This window comes from Carcharodon carcharias, chromosome 18 (assembly GCF_017639515.1).
Source record: "Carcharodon carcharias isolate sCarCar2 chromosome 18, sCarCar2.pri, whole genome shotgun sequence".
Lineage (NCBI taxonomy): Eukaryota > Metazoa > Chordata > Chondrichthyes > Lamniformes > Lamnidae > Carcharodon > Carcharodon carcharias.
Genome location: NC_054484.1, coordinates 93,660,836 through 93,679,686, shown reverse-complemented (window position 1 = coordinate 93,679,686; position 18,851 = coordinate 93,660,836). Strand labels below are relative to the sequence as shown.

Genomic DNA, 18,851 nt, shown 5'->3' with positions numbered 1-18,851 from the left:
CATTTCAATTATGGTTATGTTCAAACATAGTGATGGTTAACATGCCATTGGAAAAATATAATGTTACTGATGCATATAGAAGATGAAGATCATGAAGATAAGAAATTGCTGATTCCCTTTGACTTCCAAACAAAGCCTTTTAATGTATAGTATTGCATGAAACCAATTATTTTGGGCCTATATGATATTGCAAATCATATTCATTCTTTGTCTTTACGGCTTGATGTTATTAACAGATTTATTTATGGATGTCACAAATTACAAAGGCATATCCATCCTTCATTCAAAAAATACTTATTGGGCCATCATCTGAGAAACGTCTAATTTATGTCTTAAAGGTAAAGGTGTTTTCTATTTTATGTGTGTCTTTTTTTCCTCTCTAAAGAATGGCAATGCCCTTGTCCTGTTGTTGCTCTTCTTTCCCCAGATTTTTAACGGTACTGCCACACCAAGAGGCGCATTGTGGATTGACTGTGGTATTCACGCCAGAGAATGGATAGCACCGGCGTTCTGTCAGTGGTTCGTACAATATGTGAGTGTGTCAGAAAGACAGATTATATACAAACATGGTGCTGTGATTCCCTTTGCACCCTCCAGCTCCAACCCCCCGTATGGAGAGAGCAAACTACTAAAGTTATCCATATGCTAGGATTGCCCTGACACCTCTGGGAATTAGAAATTAATCTTCAGAACACTGTTGTGAGAAACCATGGCAGAAAGCCATTAAATTTGAGTTTTAAAAGAATTTTCTTTGAACACTTTTGTTTACTATTGATAAAAATAATGAAGCAGGGTAAAAAGGCAAGAATCAACCAGTCAGATACTGCAGAGTTTGTTCCCATTTCAATTTACATGGGAAGGTGGTGCTTTGCAAGTATGGTGGCCAATGGTGGGACTGTGGAGACACAGGGCAGTTGGAGGCAGGAAGTCATGTGATAACACCTTCAGGAACATTTTCCACTAGAGTTGAAAACTCTGCAATTTACATAGCAGAGAATGGAGCCAGTAATACAATGACAGCCATTAGTTGAGCTAAAGCCTGGCTCATGTTATTGGTCAAACTCCTGAGGCTTGCTGTGCAGCCAATGAGTCCTCCGATGCAAGTGTCAATGGCTCAAGGCTTCTTAAGGTCCTAGAGCTCCCTTCCTAACAGCACTGTGGGTGTACCTACACCACATGGACTGCAGGGGTTCAAGAAGGCGGCTCACCACCACCTTCTCAAGGGCAATTAGGGATGGGCAATAAATGCTGGCCTAGTCAGTGATGCCCACATCCCATCAACAAATAAAAAAAGACAATTTGTTGAAATCATAGCTTTCCCATGATGTGGCTGAAGAGGCAGCCTGCAATGGGCAGAGAATTGTTGCTGCTGGGCGGCACTTTCTGTAATATAGGGCCCACATTTTATAATCAATACGTTTCAGGGCTCATCAGTTGTAGGGTGAGAAACAAAATGTTGGTAATGTTTGAGCAGCCAGCAGTCCTTCACTAGAGATTCAGCACAGATATTTGGGTTTTGTTCTTTTTTTATCAGTTTTTGATTTATTTTGTAAATTTATATCCTTATATCTGTTGCTCCCTCTTTGCAAGGTACAAACTTCTCAGACCCTGACTGACAGAATTGGTAGGTGACCCAAAGAATCATAGAAACTTATCGGACAGGAAGAGGCCATATGGTCCCTCAGGTCTGTGCTGGCTCTTTGAAAGACTCATTGCTTCTTTTAATGTGACTTCATACTGGTGGCAAGTAAATGTATGAATAGCATAGGGTGAGATGTTCCCCTTCCTGCCTCCTGAAATTCAAACTAGTTAAAAATAAATCCAAAAACAAATTTTTTTCCACGTAAAGGGTTTTGAGAATGTGCAATACCTATCTCAGGAGATCATTGGTGTAAATCAATTGAGGTATTCAGAAAGTAAATTATTACTTGGGAATTAAGGGTGTTCATATGGAATTAAAACAAGTTTCTAAGGTTAGTAAATAGGGCAGGACAGATTTAAAGAGCTGCATGGTCTGCTCCTGTTTCTACCTGCTTACTTACAGTTCTGTCACAACAAATATTGGGCTTCATTTTTTACACATTATAAATGTGTGGAAATTCTAGCCTCACACATACCCGACTTTAGTTTCATATAGTTAATGGGCTTGTCGATGTGTCACCTTGAATCTGTTGATTTTTAGCTTATAGACACACAGGACACGATGATCACCAATATGCTGAAATCTTTTGAAATATATATCCTTCCCATCTGGAACGTTGATGGCTATGAGTACACATGGACAACTGTAAGTTTTTTAGTTGGTTCGGGTTAACATTATACTTAATGTGATAACTGCATTTGAAGAAACTCTGCAGAGAGAAAAAATTTGATTAAATGTAAGTTTTTATCACAATTGTGCAATCTGAACCCTATTTACATTTCCAATATGGGTGGACAGGGGATGTTTAATGGAGAGTGAAAAGGGGAGTTAAGGAGAAAATAAAGGAGGGATTGGAGGAAATTCCACATCACAAAGATAGAGTGGAGAAAACAGCAAAGAGTTTAAATAGGTTTAAATCAAAAGTCACTGACTTCCTAGTTGTTTTGTTAAATGTATCTCAGGAATACTCATTAGAATAAATAAATCCTGAAAAGAATAATGAATAAAGCTCACATTCTGTTTTAAGGTTGGAATAAGAAGGAATTGTAGTGTGTCCCACCTTGGAAAAGGCACTGCCTGCCTTTGCCCACTGACTGCATCACCCCAGTCAATCGCAGTACAACAGTGGTAGTGCTGGATGTGGATAAAAAAATCTGCAGCCTTTGAGTTAAAAAAAAGAGTGGAAATGCATTTCAGGAAATCATTAGGAACAGGGATATTAACAGGCCACTCTGCCTCTTCAAACCTGCTCCAACATTCAGCTAGATCATCACATTTCTGCCTCTCTTCAGTTCCAAAGAAGATTCGTATCAGACTCGAAACATTAACTCTGTTTCTCTCGCCACAGATGCTACCAGACCTGCTGAGTTTTTCCAGCACTTTCTCTTTATATTTGAGGTCTCCAGCATCCACAATATTTTGCTTTTATTTCAGTTCAGAAGAATTAAAAAGATCATATAGTCTTTCACAACCTCAGGACATCCCAAAGCGCCTCATAACAAAGGAAGTACTTTTGAAGCGTTGTCACTGTTGTAATGCAGGAAATATTGTTGTAATGCAGTTGCTCTGTACTGGAGCTGATCTGCACCTCAACTCCAATTACCCACCTTAGCTCTATTCCCCATTGTGAAAATGCAAACTTACAGAATTCCCTCCTTATTCCCCTCCCTCAAATGCCAGCAATTCAAGCAAAAAATTCAATTATAGTACTAGTAACATCTTTTATTTTACATGTTTCTTTGACCAGCAGTGGAGCTTAGTACTGCATTGAGTGTCAGCCAAGACTTTGTGCAGAATTTGAACTGATTAGTTCATGACTCAGAGACAAGAATGTTACCACTGAGCCACAGCTGACGGACAGCAATATTTTAAAAAAGTAAAACCTATGGCTTGCCTAAAGTAAACACGAAAAATAATTAAAGATGTCTGAAATACTCCACAAGTTCTAAATGGCATACTTTCTCCTACTACTAGGAATATGGCACCTTGAGACTTCCAGTGCACTGCCTGAGGTCTAAAATGAATGATGGAGCCTACTTTTTTCAAATTTTGCCCCAGAGTGTAGATGACACCAGAAAGGTTTCACAGAAACACAGGATTGTTACAGTGCAGGAGGCCATTCAGCCCATCATGTCTGCGTCAGCTCTCTGAATAAGCAATTCAATTAGTGCCATTCTCCCTGTAACCCTGCACATTCTTCCTTTTCAGATAACTGTCTAATTCCCTTTTGAATGCCTTGATTGAACCTTCCTCCACCATACTCCCATGCAGTGCATTAATCACTCGCTGTGTGAAAAAGTTTTTTCCCATATTGCCTTTGCTTCTTTTACCAATTACTTTAAATCTGTTCCCTTTTATGTTTGATCCTTTCACAGGTGAGAAGTTTCTTCCTATCTATTCTCTCCAGACCCCTCATGATTTTGAATACCTATATCAAATCTCCTCTCAGCCTTCTTTTCTCCAAGGAAAACAGTCCCAACTCTCCAATCTATCTTCATAACTTAAGTTCCTCATCCCTGGAACAATTCTGGTGAATCTTTTCTGTACTTTCTCCAATGCCTTCACATCTGTCTGCAAGTGTGGGGCCCAGAACTGGATGTAATACTCCAGTTGAGGCTGAATTAGTGTCTTGTATAAGTTCAACATAAACTCCTCATGCCCTAATTAATAATGCCTAGGATACTGTAGCTTTATTACTGTAGCTCAACCTGTCCTGCCACTTTCAATGACTCAGGCCCATATACACCCAGGTCCCTCTGCTCCTGCATTTCTTTCAAGTTGTACCCTTTATTTTATCTCTCCATGTTCTTCCAACCAAAATGAATCACTTCACATTTCTCCACATTGAATTTCATCTGCCACCCGTCTGCTCATACCACTAACTTGTCCATGTCCTTTTGAAGTTCTATACTGTCCTCCACACAGTTCACAATGCTTCCAAGTTTTGCATCATCAGCAAATTTTGAAATTGGGCCCTGTACACCAAGGTCTAGGCCATTAATATATCTCAGGAAAAGAAAGGGTCCCAACATTGATCCGTGGGGAACTCCGCTACAAAACTTCCTCCAGCCCAAAAAACATCCATTAACCACTATGCTCTGTTTCCTGTCACTCAGCCAATTTACCCTTCCTAGTTGACCTGAGGAGATGTTGGTGGGCCACCTTCTTGAACCACTGCAGCCTTTGTGATGATGGTGCTTTCGGAGTGGTGTTAGGTAGCAAATTAACCCAGCGAAAGTGAAAGAACGGACAGGACCATTGCAGTAAGGTACAAAGGGGTATGAAGGATCAATCACATAGTGTGAGCTTGGATTTATTGCAATGTCACAACTTGCATTGCTGGGACTTGAACTCACAGCATCAAGATTGCTCACCCAATATCATGACCGCTAGACTACCATATCCTGCAAGACAGAGATGACAGTTTCCATATTGTTCGGGCAAATTCTGTTGAGAATATTGTGCGTAGTAAATGTCATCCTAGTGCATTCTTTTCTTAACAAGTGGAGCATGAGGGTCAGGAAACATGCATCTTCTCCTCTCACCATCCTCCCACCATGGATTTTAAAATCTACATTCACACACTTCTTTAATATAAAAGCAAAATACTGCGGATGCTGGAAATCCAAAACAAAAACAAAAATACCTGGAAAAACTCAGCAGGCCTGACAGCATCTGCAGAGGGGAATACAGTTAATGTTTCGAGTCCAAATGACTCTTCATCAGAACTAAGAAATATAGAAATGAGGTGGAATAAAAGCTGGTTGAAGGGGGTTGACAGGAAGAGCTGGGTAGAGGGCCAGTGATAGGTGGAGGCAAAGAAGAGATTGCCAAAGATGTCATAGACAATAGGACAAAGGGGTGTTGATGGTGGTGATATTAGCTGAGGAATGTGCTAATGATGACATTAAGGGTAGAAAGCTGGACGAGCAAGGTACAGATAGCCCTAGTGGGGGTGGGGTGGGGGGAGGGATCGAAATAGGCTAAAAGGTAGAGATAAAACAAGGGATGGAAATACATTTAAAAATAATGGAAATAGGTGGGAAAAGAAAAATATATATAAAAAATTATAAATTATTGGGAAAAGGGGGATCGGAAAGGGAGTGGGGATGGAGGAGAGAGTTCATGATCTAAAGTTGTTGAACTCACTATTAAGTCCGGAAGACTGTAAAGTGCCTAGTCGGAAGATGAGGTGCTGTTCCTCCAGTTTGCATTGAGCTTCACTGGAACATTGCAGCAGGCCAAGGACGGACATGTGGGTATGAGAGCAGGGTGGTGTGTTGAAATGGCAAGCGACAGGGAGGACTGGGTCATGCTTGCAGACAGACCAAAAGTGTTCCGCAAAGCGGCCACCCAGTCTGCGTTTGGACTCTCCAATGTAGAGGAAGCTGCATTGGGAGCAGCGAATGCAGTAGACTAAATTGAGGGAAGTGCAAGTGAAATGCTGCTTCATTTGAAAGGAGTGTTTGGACCTTTGGACGGTGAGGAGGGGGGAAGTAAAGGGGCAGTGTTGCATGGGAAGCTGCCGTGGGAGGGGGTTGAGGTGTAGGGGGTGATGGAGAAGTGGACCAGAGCGTCCCGGAGGGAAAAATCCCTGCGGAATGCTGCCGGGGGTTGAAGGGAAGATGTGTTTGGTGGTCATGCTGGAGTTGGCAGAAATGGCAGAGGATGATCCTTTAAATGCCGTGGCGATAAGTGAGGGCAAGGGGGACCCTATCATGGTTCTGGGAGGGAGAGGGAAGTGTGAGGGCGGATGCGCGGGAGATGGGCCGGACACGGTTGAGGGCCCTGTCAACCACAGTGGGTGGAAATCCTCGATTAAGGAAGAAGGAAGGCATGTAAGAGGAACTGTTTTTGAAGGTAGCATCATCAGAACAGATGCGACGGAGGCGAAGGAACTGAAAGAATGGGATGGAGCCCTTACAGGAAGCGGGGTGTGAGGAGCTGTAGTCGAGGTAGCTGTGGGAGTCGGTAGGCTTGTAATGAATATAGTTGGACAGTCTATCACCAGAAATTGAGACAGAGAGGTCAAGGAAGGGAAGGGAAGTGTCAGAGATGGACCATATGAAAATGACGGAGGGGTGGAAATTGGAAGCAAAATTAATAACTTTTTCCAGGTCCAGACGAGAGCATGAAGCAGCACCAAAGCAGTCATCGATGCACTGGAGAAAGAGTTGTGGGAGGGGGCCGGAGTAGGACTGGAACAAGGAATGTTCCACATACCCCATAAAGAGACAGGCATAACTGGGGTTCTTAGTTCTGATGAAGAGTCATTTGGACTCGAAATGTTAACTGTATTCCTTTCCGCAGATGCTGTCAGACTTGCTGAGTTGTTCCAGATATTTTTGTGTTTGTTTCACACACTTCTTGTTCTCTATAGCAAAGTAATTTAATCAATATGAAATTTGCACTCGAGATTGCCTCAAAGAGGTAACACATAACAAACTAACAAATCGCTTACCTAAGAATAACAATACCACAGACATATTAAACAATTCAGAGGCAGTCCTTGGAATCTTGGACAAACTGGTGAGGGTTTCTGCTATGACCGATTCTTAGCTCTGGTGGTTGTGATCTGTCTTCAGTTCCCTGACTACATCTCAGTCAAACAAGCTTCTCATTTATGCTAGCCTGGGTATATTTCTCTGTCAATAAATCCAAAGGGATCCAATTACAATATCAAAGGCCAAGTGAAAATGCTGCCAGTAGCACCCACTCCACACTTTTTTCCAGGGTCAATCAGCCCTGAGCAGTTTGCTACAGCACAGAAGTAAAATTCTGTGGATGCTGGAAAACTGAAATAAAACAGAAAGTGTTGGAAACACTCAGCGGGTTAGAAAGCGTCTGTGGAGAGAGAAACAGAGTTAGAGTTTCAGGTCAATGACCTTCCATCAGATGATCTGTTGAGCAGTTTGCTGTTGGATTTGGTTTAGTGTAACTGACAACCCAACAAAGAGATTGTAGGTTTCCTCTCCGACATGGACCACATCCCAGCAGCCGCGAATGCTAATGGAGTATGATACCGCCACATCTGAAAATTCATCCTAAGCTGCATCAATATGCATCTGAAAGAATTCAGTTGGAATTTTCTCCAACTTTGGAGTGGCATAACTCCTGTATCTGTTAATGCAGGTGTTACATATGAACATACAAAATAGGTTCAGAAGTAGCCATTCGGCCCCTCGAGCCTGCTCCACCATTGAGTAAGATCATAGCTGATCTGTTTGTGTTTTGAATTCTGCATTCCCATCTACCCCCAATAAAGTTTGATTCCCTTGCCTAACAAGAATCTATCTACCTTTGCCTTAAAAATATTCAATGACCCCACCTCCACCTGCTTTTGAGGCTGAGAATTCCAAAGTCGCACAACACTCAGTGAAAAAATTTCTCCTCATCGCTGTCCTAAAAGTGTGACCCCTAATTTTAAAACAGTGCTTCCTAGTTTTGAAATTACCCACAATAGGAAACATCCTTTCCATGTCCACCTTGTCAACACCGTTCGGGGTCATATATACTTCAATCAAGTCACCCCTCACTCTTCTAAACTTCAGTGGAAACAAGTCCAGTCTGTCTAAACTTTCCTCATAAGACAACCTGCTCATTCCAGGTAGCAATCTGGTAAACCTGCTCGAGCCACCTCCATCCTTCCTTAAATGAGGAGACCAAAGCTGCACACAGTATTCGAGGTGTGGTCTCACCAATCCTCTGCATAACTGAAGCATAACATCCTTTTATGTTCAATCCCTCTCGTAATAAAGGATAGTATTCCATTAGCCTTCTAAATTACATGCTGTACCTGCATACTAACTTTTTGTGACTCATGCACGAGAACACTTAGATCCCTCTGCACCTCAGAATTCTGCAGTCGTTGTCCACTTAAGTAATACTGTACTTTTTATTCTTCCTTCCAAAATGAACAATTTCACATTTTCTCACATTATACTACATCTGCCAGATTTTTGCCCACTCACTCAATTTATCTATATCCGTCTGCAATCTCCTTATGTCCTCTTCACAACATACGTTTCTAATTATCTTTGTGTCATCTGCAATTTTAACTACCATGCTTTCACTCCCCTCATCTAAGTCATTGATATGAATTGTAAAAAGTTGAAGCCCAGCACACTGCACTCATCACACCCTGCCAATCAGGAAAAGACCCATTTATGCATACTCTCTGCTTTCTGCCAGACAGCCAATCTTCTATCCAACCTAAAGCATGAACTTTTATTTTCCGCAATAACCTTTGATGTGGCACCAAATGCCTTCTGGAAACCCAAGTACAGTACGTCTACATGCTCCCCTTTATCCACGTCGCATGTTACTCCTTCAAAGAACTCCAATGAATTGGTTAAACATGATTTCCCTTTCACAAAACCATGCTGACTCTTCCCAATTACCTTGAGTCTCTTTGTTATAACCTCCTTAATGATTGATTCTAGCAACTTCCCCAAGATAGACGTCAAGCTAACTGGCCTATCGTTTCCTGTTTTCTGCCTCCTCCCTTCTTGAATAGAGGGGTTATATTTGTTACTTTCCAGTCTGATAGAACCTTTCCAGAATCTAGTGAATTTTGGAAAATTAACACCAACGCATCTACTACCTCATTCGCCACCTCTTTTAAGACCCTAAGATGAAGTTCATCAGAACCTGGAGACTTGTCAACCCACAGCTCAAGTAAAACAAGGCTGAAATGCAGATAGGTAGGATCATAACTGTTTCTTTTATCTGAAACTCACCACAGAAGTCGACCTTGATCCAGACTTGGATGAAAATTAGGAAGTGTAAAGAGACATTCTCCTCTTATGGAGCATTGATAAACACTCAGCTGGGATTTGCAAATGTATTTTGGACCATAAGTAGACTGTTTTGATTTTTGTCAATTCACCAGTGGCAGAGCATCCCAAAAAAAAGGGGCTGCAGAGTGCTGAGAGCAAACTTCTGAAAAAAATTGACTTGGCTGCGGTTATGAAAATGGCTTCATTGTATAAAGGAGAGGAGACTGTTGAAACACCAGTCCTGCACTTGCTGCAGAAGATGATGCTTAATTGTATAATGTAACGGGTGATTGATGTTTGTGCTAACGTTAAGAATGATGACCATGGGGAAGAACAGCTTGGGTCAGGAGTGAAGTCTAAGGATATACATAAGAATTTCTAATTGTAATTATAATAGGCAGTGCTCCATTTAAAAGATAAATTAAAACAAAATCCCCAAGCTTGGACTTTTCCATTTTGTCACTGGATTACAACTTAATGATATTAAAAAACAAAACAAAATGTTGTGAATTGAATATTTCAGAACCGCTTCTGGAGGAAGAATCTTTCTAAACATAACGGGGGTCAATGTTTAGGGACCGACCTAAACCGCAATTGGGATGCAAGCTGGTGCGGTGAGCGATTTAAACATTACAAAGCACAAAGCTTAATCCATTGTGTCTGTTCTCAGTTTTATTTTGGAACTGTCTCCATCTTGATAATAACTAAAGTAACAATTCTATGACTAGTTTTCATAACTCCATGAAGCCTGTTTAAGGTGTATAAGAATTCTGGCACTTTCAGTGGTAAGTGAAACCAATATCTATGTTTAACACAGTAAACCGTAAGGAGACAATTTGCCACATGGTATGTTATTACCAGTAATTAAGGAAGCCACTCTTTCCAAAAAGCAATAGATTTAACTAATGAAATGCAATACAGAAAGAGATGGCAATTTATCAAAAAGATCCAGTAAGTCCACATTCACCAGATGGGAGGTTGATTTTACCATTGATGAGAATTTGAAGAGGAAGCTCTCCATTTCTGGAACAATTGTCAATTCACCAGTGGCAGAGCATCCCAAAAAAAAGGGGCTGCAGAGTGCTGAGAGCAAACTTCTGAAAAAAATTGACTTGGCTGCGGTTATGAAAATGGTTTCATTGTATAAAGGAGAGGAGACTGTTGAAACACCAGTCCTGCACTTGCTGCAGAAGGTGATGCTTAATTGTATGATGTAACGGGTGATTGATATTTGTGCTAACGTTAAGAATGATGATCATGGGAAAGAACAGCTTGGGTCAGGAGTGAAGTCTAAATAAAATCATATTTTCTCTGAGACTCTGAGCATTGAGTCAAAAGTCTCTGGGCAGAATTTTCTGTGCCCATGGGCATCGGGCATCATGGCAGGCGTGAGCAGACAATATGGCAAGAAGACCAAAAAACGGTTTCAAGGTGCAGTGAAACTGGTTTGCGATCAGTCGCTCCGCCTGTTTCTTGCTGCTGCACGTCAGGAAGTTCATTGTAATACATCTACATATTATTATAAGCCCTGCTTGCTGGAATCATCCCCCCCATGCAGGGTCATCTCAGCACTGGCCGCAACTCCACACAAGCGACGTGCACCTGGCGAGCTGCACTTCGCTAGGGACTTCGAGGTTTGTTTGCCTACCTTGCTTTGGGCAGTATTCACAGTCATTAGCACCAGACTTCGCGGGCAGCACCACATCATTTTTCAGGGAGCTCACGGGCAGGTCTCTACCTACCAGACCAGCCATAAAGTTGGTGTGGCTTTTCCACGTCTGCAAGGCTAGGGCTTGTTTGGGGAAGAGGGAGAAGTGGCCTCAGGCAAGGGAAGAGGCTGCAGGGCTGTGCTGGGGAAGGGGGGTTATCCCAGAACATGAGTGGTGCAGGGTGAGGGGGGCGGGGGGCACATGTTGATCCGTGCAAGTGGTCTCAAGATGGTGTGGGCTGAGGAGGCAGTCTCCAGAGGAAATAAGGCCAGATTGTGATGTGAGGGATTGTGTGAGAGAGTGAGTGGTGATGTCCCTCAAGCTGGCAGTGATTGAGATGCCAGTGAATGTGTAATGGCCTTTTGAGTTTAGAGTGATGAGATGGTTGCCTTACCCTGGCAGCATGGATGAGATTATTCATGCGTTTTCTGCACTGGATGGCCAACCTCTTGTGTGTAGCATTGGCACTGACCACCTCTGCCACTACCTCCCAAGCCAGAGTGGTGAGACTGATGGGCCTCCTGCGGCTAAATTAGGGGTAGAGGACATCGTGATGGGCCTCCACAGTGTCCAGAAGGCGTCCCGGGGGGGCAGCACACTTCTTGGCTTTTGGGGGCCTTGTCTTTACTGGTGCCCTCCTGGGCTGCAAGCATTGAGAAGTGTGCGCACAGCTGCAGTTTAAATATGGCACCCTGCATGAGGATGTGGTGAGGTAACATTGTGGCAGGCAAATCAGAGGCTGCCTGCCAACGAGACGGCATATTTCCTGTGGCTGCATAATTATTGAGGTGAGAGTGAGATGATATGGCATGAAAAGCTGCCATTGCGGCTGGCAGGTAAAACATCCTTTTTCCCACCCACCACCGTACTTAATGAAAATCTGGGACGATTCTGCCCTCTGCCTCTAGTTTGGGCAGTCCCACAAATGGCTTTGCTTGGCTTTCTAGGACAGACATTACCAATGACTTGGTGTTGATGAATCAATGGCTTACAGTTCATGCCCAGTATAGTGGTTTACATAGTGATGTAGTGCAACAGTAACTTGATCGGCATAAATTTGTTGACTGATGCTTTAGTCACTGAAGTTAGTTTGTGCCAGACCAACTGGTTAATTCCAAAGCTGGATGATTAAAGTTAGAGAAGATTGAATGAAGCCATGTCACCTGACAAGAACTTAGTAGCAGCAGAAATAAATAACAAGAGAGAATAAAATATTGGTAGCGGAAGAGAAATGTAGAGAGATAAAGTAAAATACTGACAGGAAGAATTTTGAGTAAAAACATAATACAGGAAGTTAAAACAGAATTAAATACCAGGAGGAGAAACCAAACAAAATGCTGATAGAAATAATTAGCAGAACAAAGAGAGACAGAAATAAGTACTGATAGAAAAAAATAATCATTATATTGATCAACAGAAAAGGAGAAGGAGAAAGCAAGAAGTGAAGTAAGAGTAACAAAAATTGAAACTGAAGCAAAGGAAGAAAGAGAAAGTTGTTAGACTTAGAGTAGCCTGACCATTGGGAAAGGCTTTGAGGACTTGCTGTTGGGGGCTTGTCCAAAAAAAAAATTGATATGGTGGTGGATTTTGATCTAAAAAAGTTTCAGAAGGACACATGGGCATGAACATGAAGAATGATGGCCTGATACGCACGTCTGTGGGAGTCTTTCTCCAAAGAAGAACTGGATTTCATTTGGGAACAGAAAGATAGGGGCTGATGGGGAGAGGGAAGAGAGGGAGAGGGAAAAGTGAGACACAGGGCCTGATTTTCATGGAATCAGGCCAACTTTGGAGGCTTTTAAAAATGTCAGGTGGGACCTGATTCCAGAATTCCTGCCCCCATTTCCAGTGCCAGCAATTTTCACTAGCACGGGCTAAGGGTGCAGGTAACAAGTACGATCCTTGCATTCCTGACATGGCCGGATCTATTGCGGGAGTAGGCACCTCATACCCCTCTCCCAACCACTATAAATTTTGAGCTTCTAGAGGATGCATGGTTCAAGGTCCCTCAGAGAATTCATGAATCATAGTCTGGATTTGGGAACCTTTTGTAATGTTCAAAAGGTCATAACCATGGTCCCCCCATGCCCCCCAAAGGTGCATTGCAGAGCTCTTTCAGTACTACACTGATTGTCAGTCTAGATTCTGTGTTTGAGTGAGGTTTGAACTTGTGACCTTCTGCCTCAGAGGCAAGATTGCTACCACTGAGCCAAGGCTGACACAGTCACAGCATATCAAATAAATGTGGATTCTTATATTATAATCAATTACTTGTGGTTTCCTGAGAACATATCTCATTATGAATATGACAGGCCATCTGATATTCCAGCTGGGAATTTTGGCTTGGCCTTAATAAAACAATCTGTATGGCCGAATAGAGCAATTGTTTCAATGACAGTAGTTAATTACCATGCTGGATTGATAAAGATACAGGCGACATGCTAAAAAGAAAAGAGCATAATGCACCTGCCAAGGAAAGCCAGAAATCCACTTTTGTAGAAGTGGAAGTGACCTCTCCTCATTGCGGTCCATGTAGAATAGTATATATAGATTTCTGTACAGTGCCCAGTGAAGAGTAGGTCCTGCAGCTGGTTGCTCAAACTCATGTTACTAAAAACAAAAGAACGAATTGCATTTATATAGTGCCTTTCACAACTTAAAGACAACCCAAAGCACTTTACAGCCAATTAGTATATTTGAAGTGTAGTCACATCGTAATGTTGGAAACAGGGAGGCCAAAATGTGCACAGCAAGATCTCACAAACAGCAATGATATCATGGCCATTTCATTACCATGTTGGTTGAGCAATAAATATTGGCCAGGACCAAGGGGATAACTCCCCTTCTCTTCTTTGAAGTAGTGCCATGGGATATTTTATGTCAACCTGAGGTCTCGGTTTAACAGCTCTCCTGAAAGATGGCATCTTTGACAGTGCAGCACTCCCTCAGTGCAGCCCTGAAATGTTAGCATATTAAAAAATGTGCATCATAAGTTTTCTGACTTGCACATGTGCGACGCCACAGGGCATCTGTGAGCAATTCCACTGGAGAACCTCTGGCATATAATTTTTTTTCTGAAATTCACATCCTCAACTAAGTAGAGCTCATGCTCATGTCAGTGCTGTGAAATGTGGAGAAATCTGCACGACCAACCAAATTAACTTGTGAAAATTGATCCACTGTTTTCATAAAAATAAAACATTTTGCTCAAGAATTTCCTAGTAAAACTATATGAAAAACAGTAGCAAATGTCTGCCACTAATTTAAGATAGTTCAGTAATCTAAATTGGCAGAGGGTTCAGGAACAGAACAATAACAATTTAAGCCTCACTTTTTACGGCATTGAGAGGTATACACTGTTCTCCATTTATAAGTGTGTTTGATGAGAATTTAACAGTTAGTCTGTGTACTCATTTTAGCCTTTCTCTTGTGTACAGCTTCTGGAGCATCAAGCAACCCATGTAGTGAAACCTACTGCGGACGTTACCCTGAGTCTGAACCAGAGGTGAAAGCTGTAGCTACCTTCATCAGACAGAGATCAAATCACATCAAGAGCTACATCTCAATACATTCGTACTCTCAAATGGTTATGTTTCCGTACTCCTACAAAATGTCTAAATCTAGAGATCATGATGAGTTGGTAAGAGATTTTACTCAAATATTCACATAAAATTATATACACGTGTGGACGTGAACCTACAGCCCAATTGTGTAACACTGTGTGGGTCAACTAACGCTCACAATCTCTCTGTCCTATAGAATTATATAGCGTGGAAGGCAGTCACTGCTGTCAGGTCTGTGCATGGGACAAGCTACAAATATGGAAACTCAGCAAAAGCTATCTGTGAGTATGGCTATTATACTTTTAAAGTTAGGCAGATCACATATCAAGGAGAGCTGTTCACAAAGCAGATATTATGGCAGGCAGGTGGTTAAAATTTTTCTTTGAGGCATAAAATGGATTTCCATAAGATGTAGAATGATAAAGCAAACAGAGAGGCTGTTTGGCTCATAATGCCTTGTCAGTTATTTGGAAGAGTTATCCATTAGTCCCGCTCTGATGCTCTTTTCCCCTGGCACTGTCAGTTTTTTTTCCCCTTCAAGTATTTAACCAACTCCATTCTGAATGCTACCACTGCGCTTTCAAGCAGTGCATTCCAGAACAAAACAACTCACTGTGTAAAAAATTTCCTCATGACCTCTCTGGTTCTTTTGCCAATCACCTTAAACACATAGGGGTCAAAGTCCATCTCAGGTGGGTGATGTAAAATGGGCGATATTGGATCAGCCGCTTATTATACACAGCACCTGCTGTTCAGTGAATATCAGGCGCTGTATATAACGACCAGCCAATTAGTTATCGCTCACTTTGAGCCCGCACCTGAGATATTCTTATACCCCATAGCTTTTAATGAAAGCAACTTTAATCATTACAATTTACAACGGAACACCGTCCATTTTATACATGTACAGTATGACTGTAGCTCCAAGGTAATTTAAAAGCAAAATGTCCTCTGATGCTAGAGAAGAGAGGCACATCAGGTTTCAACACTCAAGTGTCTTAGTCACATTATTCCACTTAATACCCATCTTGGAGTCTTTGGTATCCATGTTAAAATTGATAGTGACCATGTGCAAGGAAACACAGCAGGAAAGCTGTATAAATCTCAAACAGAATGAAACTTGTCACAGTAAATCTCTCACTTCCTTACTGAAATGTTTAAAATGAGTTATTGGCACTGAACATTTCATTAATGTCTGGTCTATATCATTGCTTTATCAGAGAGGGAACAGAAAATCAGAACAAAAGTATTGATCATTCGGAAGACACACTACAGAAAAACATAATACTTTTGATAATTAAATCCATCAATAACCTTAGAAAGGTCACATGGGTTTCAATTGATCTCCAGTCATTGAAAAAATCTGGAAACTATTTATTGCTTGAAGTGGCTGAAATGTATAATTAGTAAAAAAGACTTTAAATTCAATTGTTAGTCTAGCAGAAGCTGGCAAGTTTTCTAATGGAAGAATCAATCTGCCAGACTTCAACCTTTCTGTCAGAAGTGGTGCCGAGTAGTTAAAGGCAGTGCTCATGTCATCTAAACTGTCTTGTCAGAGAATCACCTGCAATGGCTTTTCTTCTCACTCCCAGTGTTGCATTTGGTGTTCCCCAAGGATCCATCCTTGGCCCCTCTCCTATTTCTCATCTATATGCTGCCCTTTCTGGTGACATCATTGGTAAACAAGGTTTCAAATACACACTGATGACACCCAGCTCTACCTCACCACACGACCTCTCAACCCCTTTACTGTCTCCGATTTTAAAATCATGTCCTTTTGGCCTAGACTCCCCCACCAGGGGAAACTGTTTATCAATGAATATCAAAACCTTAAAAACCTCAATCAAATCATCTTTAATCTTCAATATTCCAAATAGTGCAAGTCTAGTTTAGCAGAGCCTGTGCAAGAGTATTAGGCACCCCACTCCACCCCCCCTTCCCTCTCTACAATTAACTTTCAAAAATTAATATTGTGCATTAGTATGAATACAAATTCTGCATTTACAATTACAGATTTATTTTACATGAAAAAGAAGAACTTTATGATACTGATTTTACATTTTCATTGTTCTACACTTTTCATAGGATATGTACTAGAAGAAATGACACATGATGTAATACTGCGTTCCTGCAACAGTTACTGGATGATTTTATGCACAATTTACACAATCAATAATCATTACGACAGTGTGGGCTAGATTAAATTACATTCTTTGATATTATTTACTGGTTTGCAGAATTGGAATAGTTATTTAGATGTATAAATTTGTAAACCTGTCACATGAACAAAATGAGGAATTTGAAGTTTTGGGAAAGACTGCAATGTGAATACATGGAAGTCTAAATGTATGTCAGTATATGTGGATGTGTATCAATAGATCTAGACCTTTCACTCCCACTGTTGAAACCTATTTGTTTATTTATGTAGTTTCATGAATAGTTCATTCAATCCTTTGCCACCAGACCCCACCCCCTCCCCCAATTTTACTGCTCTAGATGGCCACCTAGTTTGCCTAGTGGTTGCAAGACCCTGTGTTTATGTGATTTCTCTTCATAATTTAAACCTTGGAAGTTCTGGTAACATTCTAGTGAATCTGTGCTTCACTCCTTCCAAGAGCAATAAATCCTTTCTAAGGTAAGGTGCCCAAAACTGTACAAAGTTCACCAGGTATGGCAAATTAGGGCTTTGTATAGTTATAGCAAAACATCCTCCCCTTTATATTCTAGTCCTGTAGTTTAACATTGCATTAGCCCTTCTGTTTAAAATATAGTACAAAAATAATGATCCGTGTACAGGGCCCCCTAAATCTCTTGGGCCCTCCACTACTCTTTATTAGCTTTGAATCATATAAAAAATACTTAGATCTATCCTTTTTGGCCCAAAATGGATGACCTCATACTTGCCTGCTTTGAAATCCAGCTGCCACAGTTTTGCCTATTGACTTCATCTACCGGTGTCTCTTTGTAGCTTTTATCTACATTACTTACTATACCATCAAGCTTAATGTCATTGACAAACTTAGATAACATAACAGAGCCATGCATCCAAGTCATTAATAAATACAGTGAACAGTTGAAGTCCTAGCACAGATCCTTGTGGGATACCACTAGTCGCTTACTTCCAATTTGAGTACATGCTCACTGTCCCTATTCCATATCTTCTACTGCCTAACTAATCTCCTAACTAAGTCAATATTTTGCCTTCAATTCCATGAGCCTTAATTTTAGTTAACAGTTGCCTATGTGTAACTTTATTAAATGCCTCTGGAAGTCCATATAAACCACATCCATAGACATCTGTCTATCTGCTAAATTAGTTGGTTCCTCAAAAATTCAATTAAGTTTGTTAGACATGCCCTACTTGTTATAAATCCCTGTTGGCCCTCATGGATTTCAGAAACAGAGAAAGAGAGGGAGAAAGAGGGAGAGAGAAAGAGAGAGAGTCACAGAGAAGCTAAATATTCACTTGATGTCTACACACTTTCATCTCCATTAGCGGTCACTGGACAGCAAGGAGGAGCTAGAATATAAGCCAACTTTGCCATCCCTAAATCTTCACTGGTGGAGTAGTTGAGTCTGGTCAATTCAACCCAGACCAGGAAATTGAATCCGGGATCTGTATGGCTCAGCTACTCGCTGGATGAACTTATTGACCTGTTAGATGATCCTCTCCTTTTGAGGCAGTTTTTAAGAAATGATGGCTAGCAAACCAAAATAGATACCTAAAATCTCTTTCTCATCATTGTTACAGATTTATCTAGTGGATGTTCAGATGACTGGGCTTATGACTTGGGCATTAAATATTCATTTACCTTTGAACTTCGTGATACTGGGAGATATGGCTTTTTGCTTCCACCTCACTTAATAAAACCAACTTGTGAAGAAGCTACAGCTGCTGTGACCGAAATTGTACGCCACATCATCCAAAACGTTTGAACACACTTGTGTTGCTCAACAGTACCAACAGAAATGTTTAGTTACAACCACTCTCTGATGTTCTTACGTAGAATACTATCTTCTCATTTTGGTAGCATAGCTCACAGTCTACACCTGGTAATTCAAAATCATTTTTGCATCATGTAAATTGAATTATCCAAATATTTGAACTTAGCAACACCCATAATGCAATGTGGGAATTTAATGCTTAAAATTTGAATTA

General features: G+C 41.2%; 1 protein-coding gene across 1 annotated transcript; it reads left to right on the top strand.

Annotated features, from left to right (window-relative positions):
• The first annotated feature begins 248 nt into the window (after positions 1–248).
• On the top strand, positions 249–18,648 carry LOC121290870 (carboxypeptidase B2-like). The gene is made up of 8 exons (XM_041211892.1): positions 249–338; positions 428–536; positions 691–696; positions 2,190–2,287; positions 9,944–10,034; positions 14,567–14,769; positions 14,889–14,973; positions 18,444–18,648. The coding sequence occupies exons 1-8, from the start codon at positions 249–251 to the stop codon at positions 18,626–18,628; spliced, it is 867 nt and encodes a 288-aa protein (XP_041067826.1). The 3' UTR covers positions 18,629–18,648.
• The last annotated feature ends 203 nt before the right edge of the window (positions 18,649–18,851 follow it).